The sequence below is a fragment of the Dermacentor andersoni genome, chromosome 1, assembly GCF_023375885.2.
Source record: "Dermacentor andersoni chromosome 1, qqDerAnde1_hic_scaffold, whole genome shotgun sequence".
Classification (NCBI taxonomy): Eukaryota; Metazoa; Arthropoda; class Arachnida; order Ixodida; family Ixodidae; genus Dermacentor; species Dermacentor andersoni.
This window is the reverse complement of record NC_092814.1, coordinates 350,464,637-350,471,730: the sequence shown is the minus strand read 5'-3', so window position 1 is coordinate 350,471,730 and position 7,094 is coordinate 350,464,637. Positions and strand designations below refer to the sequence as shown.

Genomic DNA, 7,094 nt, shown 5'->3' with positions numbered 1-7,094 from the left:
GACCACCCATACTACTGAAGGGTAACGTCAAAATGTTATTTTTTCTTTGAATCAAACAGAAGTAGACAAGTAGCATTTTCTTCCATCTTATAACCTAATAAAATGTTATTTTTAATACGAGCAGTTGAGTACTAGTGACATAAATTATGATGAGGAGTGCCTTCGTTATCGGGCTAGTACCCGAATGTCGCTGGGGGGTCTCAAATCGTGTCATGCATTCACCTCAATTTCTCGGTTACTAAAGCTCTGTTCGCGATTATATTGACGCCTTAGACGTTCTATAGCTTTATCACTTTAACTTAACTTCATAGTAAACTTTAGAGTACCTTTAAACATAAAAGTTTGCCACCCTCCACGCACTTCATGCCGTGCATACATCGTCGCAGGCCGCAATGTCAGCGACATCAACCGTGATTGGGCGAAAGTCGTGGTGAAGCGCGGCGTTGCTTACGGAATTTGCCGGCCTCTTTGTGTTAAGAAATTTCGACAAGAGCCCAGTTTTACCGTTAACGGGCAGCGATGAGTTCGATCGGAACGGGCTACGATCTATCGGCGTCGCAATTCTCGCCGGACGGGCGCGTCTTTCAGGTGGAGTACGCTCAGAAGGCGGTCGAGAATAGCGGCACGGCCGTAGCCCTGCGAGGCCGCGACGGAGTCGTTTTTGCCGTCGAGAAGCTCGTTACGTCGAAGCTGTACGAGGCTGGAGCTAACAAGCGCATTTTCACCGTCGACAAGCACGTAGGAGTGGCTGTTGCGGGGCTCCTCGCGGACGCCAAGCAGGTAATCGAGCTCAGTCCTGTTCTCACAAGCAGAAAAGATCCTGGATCATACGCCATGTATATCCGTGTTATGCTCCGTCTTATTATTACATAACATTCTTTGCAGTCTTACATAGCAGAGTGGTTGGTGTGGCTCAGCTACAGTCGTGCGTTGCCTGTATTTTGCAGATTAGCGTTTTGGGCTACTTAGCCCCGGCAGAGTTGTTCTGCGGAACCTTTCGTACCCAATAACTGATCTCTGGTGCTTCGTACCTTAGCTATCGTGATGGGTAAGCTGTGATCTTGCGCGCCTTCCTACAAACCGTGCAATTTCAGTGCACTAAGGTGTCTCATTAGTTTTTTCACTGTGCGCAGCTCAGAAATGCTGACTCATGTTTGAAGGGGTGTTGTCCGCTGTCTTGCAGAGATAATGAAGTGGCGCGCGAGGGTAGTTAGGTGTAGTTTTGAGCAGAGTTCACAGTTCTCGCTTCAGGGTCACCGGCTCGTGCTTGGAGGGGGAATAGTTGTAGGCAGCAGAGCTAAGGATTGTTTGTACGCATGCGATCGCGTTGTTAACGGCTTTGAGCTTTGTACGAGACGAACGATTGTGTTTAGCACGTGCTGATTGGTTGGTTAGTTCGTTATGCATTATTTGCCTAAAGCAGCGCTTGAAAAACACACACACATGTATGGCCGTGTTTTTCAAGCATGCACTTTTAAATAACACTTGCGGCTTGACGTGGCATTGACAGCAATGTGTAGAAATCACTGTAAACTGGGCTAGTACCAGTTATCTGTGGTGCCCGTGAAATCCGTTGTATTGCAGCTTCGTTCGAGCAGGAAGATTTGTCAGTGTGGTTAATATATCGCGAAGACTCAAACGTGGGCACAAAAGCAAGCTTATGGTAGAGAGTATCTGTATGCACTGCTGAGCTTCTGAAGTGTGTTAGAGTGAGTAATACTAATGAGAGTACGAAATGCACTTTTCACTTCGAGGGACACAGCTGCAAAGTTGCAAAAGAATACCAGCTCTACATATAGAAAGCATGTCACATGTTTTTTCTCTGCTTATTTACATGTGATTCTCTCAAAACTTTGCTTTGACTGCAGTGCTTAACTCATAATTATATTTTTCAAGTGGCATTATAATATGCATATGTAAGCATTTATTTATACACCTGAGAAGTGTTTTCTTTTCTATGATCTTAGTGTTCCTATACTAAAAGACTGACTTAACAAAATGCTAAAGTAGCTGTTTAGATTTCTCTACAGTTCCTGCTGCATGCAACAGTTCACTTTATATAAGATCACACAAGTAACTTAAAACAAGCAGGAAACATTGAAAGCGAAATTCAACCTTGCAGCCCAATGATGTACCTCCCATCACGTGATGACAATGGCAACATTAGAGCAGGTATGCTGGAAACAGGTGTGCTAGTAGCAGCACCCCTTGATACTGTGCTAAACTACTACAAATTATAAATGATCTTGTTCCACATGTTTTTTTTGTGTGTGTGTGTGTGTGTGTGTGAGAAAAAAAGGATAAAAAGAAAGAGACCTTCATCTTGGTCATGCTGCTGCTGGAACATTTATGCCAGCAGATAAGCTGAACACATTTGCTCATGGCAAAAGGAGATCTGCACATTCAAAGATGGGTATCGCAGGAAGTTGGCAGCAGCACTGCTGCTCCTGTGCTGATGTCATGAGCAAACATGGATGTAGTGTAGACTTTTATTGATAAGCTATTGCCTAAACAAACTAGAGCAGATGCTGTCAGTCTGTGATGTATCGGAAAGCTCGTGTGGGAACTTCAAGGAGCATCACCACCCGTCTTCTGCTGTTGCATATTTTCTAAACCTCTGTTCATGGTTGTAAGATTTTCAACATTCTAAGAACATAATAATACAGTTTTACTTAATGTTCCTCTTTAGTGTTCCTTTAAGAATGCATGTACAGAGGGGTACACTGCTAAAGAGAGCACTTGAGTGTAGAGCATGTCTGGACTTTCCTCTCTTGCAAGACCAAAATCACTGAGATTTGCAGCAGGTACCATGTGGTTGGTAGCTCTGAATCCTTTTGAAACACTTGTGCAGTGCACTGACATCGTTTCTGCAGCCACTTGCAGCTAGGGTGCCAGCAAAGTAAGAGCCATACATTTGAGTGTTTCCTTTAATAGTGGACCGCACTGTACAGTCATGAGCGAAATTAACGTATCAATGCAAGTGCTTGTTGAATCACCACATTACACAGCACTTGGGGTTGCCTGGCATCAAGGCCCATGCCAGTGTGTGTGCACATCCTATACTACCTGCCACCATGGCAGATCTGACATGTTAAGCTATCCTTGTGCGTGTTTTCTGGGAGCCACCGCGTTTTGCCAAGTACGTATGGCTAAACGTTGGCAGTGTGTTATCTCATTTCTGGTGCTGCATGTGAAACCATTCCTGCCAATAGCTGCTGCCTCAATCACTGTGCGTATGTGCCGGGAGATAACGACACACCAGTGATGTCAGACGTTGCCAGCCTTAAGCCATATTTGGCAAGGAGTGGTGGATCGTAAAAAATATGCTCGGAGATAGCTTGACGCATTGGAAAGTGTGAATTGCCATGCTGGCGGGTAGTGTAGGACGCACATGCACACTGGTCTAGGTCTCGACACCAAGTGAGCCAAAGCGTTGTGGCACTAGGCAGCGCTTGCAGGGGTCAGTTGTAACTGTGTCTGCTCAAGTGGATTAACACATCAGAAACAGTGGCCTCATACAGCATTGGGCATATTTAATACAAGCTTCTTCCTTTGTAAGTGTTGTCATGACTGTAATTACCCTGGCTTCCAGCTCTTTATGGGTTTCTTGTCTATAAGGTAAAACAAAATTGAAAAAACACTGATTGATGCAGGTGCAATGTCTGCAAGAGTGTGTTGTGATAGAACTGCAAGGTATGATGCGACTTTTTTCCTTTATACAGGTGGTGGAGACAGCACGTGTGGAAGCATCCAACTACCGCTCTGAGTATGGTTCAGCCATCCCGCTAAGCTACCTGAAGGACCGCGTTGGGCTGTACATGCATGCGTACACCCTGTACAGTGCTGTGCGTCCCTTTGGCTGCGGCGTGCTTCTTGGCAGCTACGACACGGATGGACCACAGCTCTTCTGCATTGATCCATCGGGCACATCATGGGGCTACTTTGGATGTGCCATTGGCAAGGCACGACAAGCTGCCAAGACCGAGATGGAGAAGCTGAATTCAAAAGACCTGGACTGCAGGCAGCTCATTAAGGAAGCGGCCAGGATTATCTACGTTGTCCATGACGAGGTCAAGGACAAGAACTTTGAGCTGGAGCTCAGCTGGGTCTGCAAGGAGTCTGATGGGCAACACGAGTTTGTGCCCAAGGATGTCTACCATGAAGCGGAAACACATGCCAAGACTGCACTTGAAGAAGAATCGGACACAGATGATGAAATGTGATAAGTTGCTCACCAGTGAGGCAGGGAATTAAAGAAAAATAAAAGCTCTTGGCCATAAACAAGCAAAGCATGCTTGCAAGGTTGCTTCCATACAAATAGAAGCAACCTTGTATGCTGTGTAACAGGTCTTGGCAGCCCTTTGACGCAGCCGACCACTGGTTATTACAGTTCATCTGCATGTGCAGGAGCCGATTTGTGATGTCAACTGCAGGTGTAAAATCAACACGGTTCTCAATATTTAAGTGTCTTAATGTATGAGCTGAGCATGAAAGGGCATAAATGTAATCCAATGAGGTTCTTTCTTAAGACATTTTGTATCGGTAGAGCTACAAGGAACTTTGCTGGTCTAGCGTGCTGGAGGGTGCAACGGTACTTGCAGGTGATGTCTCACTTAATTTTTTTATCTAGCATTCAACTTTATGCACTCAATTGTCATTTTTCTTGCTGCTATGCTTCACCTTTGCTTTTTAGGTGTTTGCTTTGTGTATGGTTATGCTCCGACTGTGATGGCTCAGTGGTTGTATTCTGCTGTCACCGATGAGGTTACAGGTTAAATTTCAGGCCATGGCTGCTGCATTGTGATGAGAGCAGAATGTAGACCTGCTCTTGTCCTGTGCTTTCACTGAGCATTAAACAAACCCGAGTGGTTATAACCGAGCCGAGGCTCTCCACCTAAGGTTACCAATCGTACCGAATTTAGCAGGACTCCAGATTTTTGTGTACATGCCCTGTGTCCCGACTTGAACTAGTCGAGATGACCAACTACTGGACTAATGGATAAAAATAAATAAGTCCGATTTCTTTTTATAATGCCTGACAGCTTCTTTACACATCCTTTGTGTTATGTTGTGTTGTCACAAACATAAAGGATGTTTCATTTTTGTCGTTCTTCTGGTTCTATTGTAGGCCCTAACCATTACAGTACATCTGTATGTTCTGGCAGCCATTTTGGGCAACTATACTGCATCTTTTAAATCGCGACCCGGTAGGACTAAGAAAATTTGTTCACCTTTGTTGCACGTACAGACTGGCAGCTCCTGCCACTGCCAGAGTCGGTTGTTGCCAGCCTCCCCCATTCCCCTTCCTCGCCCCTCGTCCTGACTTCATCCACTCGAGAGTTGGCAATGCTATCTCCACTACAGTGTCTATCATATACCCTGTGCTGCTCAAAGGGAGCGATCTTTAAGGACCCAGTTCTTGCGGCACGACAAAAAGCTTATGCTCGGAGGTGTTTGTACCTGCAGCGGTTACATTGAAAAGCACATGAACATTTACTAAGCAGAATTTTTCAATCCGAGTAATCTCTAAAAACGTAGGAGTCCGAGCACAGCAAGATTGAGAAGTGCTAGCGATGCTGGTAGCCTGCTTCGCGAACTAAGAAAACAGAATGATGGCCGGCTTTCATAGGAGTGAGTGCAACTTTCGTTTACCATCTGCATTTTGACCTTTTCAGCCACTTTAGAAAATAAAGTGCTGCTGCAACAAGTCAGCGTTGCTGTACAGAGATTAGATTTCTATTGCTTTTTTTTTCATAAGTACATACCTTTGTCATGGCTTGCTCCAATGTCCTGATTCTGCTGATAGACAAGCCAACTCATCCAAAATGAAAGTATGTTTCTTGCTCATGACGGCGTGGTAACACCACGCGATTTAGTGTGTTCACATTCGGAAACATGCGGTTGCTCAAAAGCCTCGGTGATTTTGAAATTCTAGTGCTCATGCGAGAGCAGTACCTACACTCGTAAGAACAAGCGCTTAACCACAGTTTCCATGGACAACGGCAGCGAAAGCGATCACCCAGAATTTGAAAATCCCCCATCACTACATGCCGTTGCGCGAGGCAGCACCAGTTTTCTACTTGCAACAATCGAAGGGTTAGCTGCGCATTGTAAGTTACAAAAAAAATTTGGAAAAATACAGCATCGCATTTCAATATTACAAAAGAAAAGGCCCAGGAACTGCGTACGCTAATGCAAGGCAACTAGATAGGGCATCCTATGTGTTAGATTTTTGCCATGCTGAGCACCAAACATTATTTTTTGCGACTGGTTGTGAATTCAAAATAGAAATCTTGGTTTACTGAGGAAAATTCAATAAGTAGAAGAGACAATCTCAATCAGTGGGAATATCTCGATTCATGTTCTCAACGGTTGTCTGTACCTTTAAGTATGTTGAAGCTAACAATCCATCAACCATTATTTTCACTATGGCTCGACATCACTAAGTTTGTACCAAGCCTGTTAATAGTTAGTGTTAGCAAACATTGACTAACATGTTGCTTGAAGAATGGTGGTAGCTCCAAAAAGTGGGATGTAAAGGCAAGCAATTTTTTGTGTAAAGTGGTAAGCCCTCTGCCGAGTGAATGTCGTGTTCACTTCAGCTTTTTGTGACATTACTTATGGTGGGTTTGTGCGTAATGTTTGGAAAGTGCTTTGGGCCACATTACATCGATTTTGCAACATACTAGAATTCATTATTTTTACTAACATTTGCCATAGGTATGCAAGGCAGATGTGATATTATGTAAGAGAGATGTACAAATTTGTCTTGTACAGTGAAGCTGTGAGAATTTCTCGTCGAGATGGACACAGACTTGAGATTTGTATTCAGGGCTGTGAAGGTCAGAAACACTACAGTGGGATGTGTTCATAGTGTGGCTGCATGTTTAGCAATTCCACTTTTTTTATGGCTTCTATGTTCCAGTATGTTACGTGGGCAACTGTACAAGTCGTGTTGCTTGGGTTAACAAAATCAGATTTACTGTTTCTCTGTAAAAAACTCAACTGTGACAAGTGTGGACCTTGAATGTCAGTTGCAACAAAATTTCACTTTGGCTAAATTTGTTATAAGTGACTGGTATATACCACTGAAC

At 44.2% G+C, this 7,094-nt stretch overlaps 1 protein-coding gene across 1 annotated transcript; it reads left to right on the top strand.

Moving 5' to 3' along the window:
- The first annotated feature begins 237 nt into the window (after window positions 1–237).
- Prosalpha7 (proteasome alpha7 subunit) lies at window positions 238–6,685 on the top strand. Its single transcript, XM_050166561.3, has 2 exons — window positions 238–780; window positions 3,723–6,685. Exons 1-2 carry the CDS (start codon window positions 520–522, stop codon window positions 4,221–4,223), a joined length of 762 nt encoding a protein of 253 aa, XP_050022518.1. The 5' UTR covers window positions 238–519; the 3' UTR covers window positions 4,224–6,685.
- The last annotated feature ends 409 nt before the right edge of the window (window positions 6,686–7,094 follow it).

Coding starts and splice junctions, on each gene's coding strand:
- Prosalpha7 (XM_050166561.3), top strand. CDS start 520: ATGAGTTCGATCGGAACGGGCTACGATCTATCGGCGTCGCAATTCTCG. Junction 781..3,722: donor TCCTCGCGGACGCCAAGCAG/GTAATCGAGCTC, acceptor TCCTTTATACAG/GTGGTGGAGACAGCACGTGT.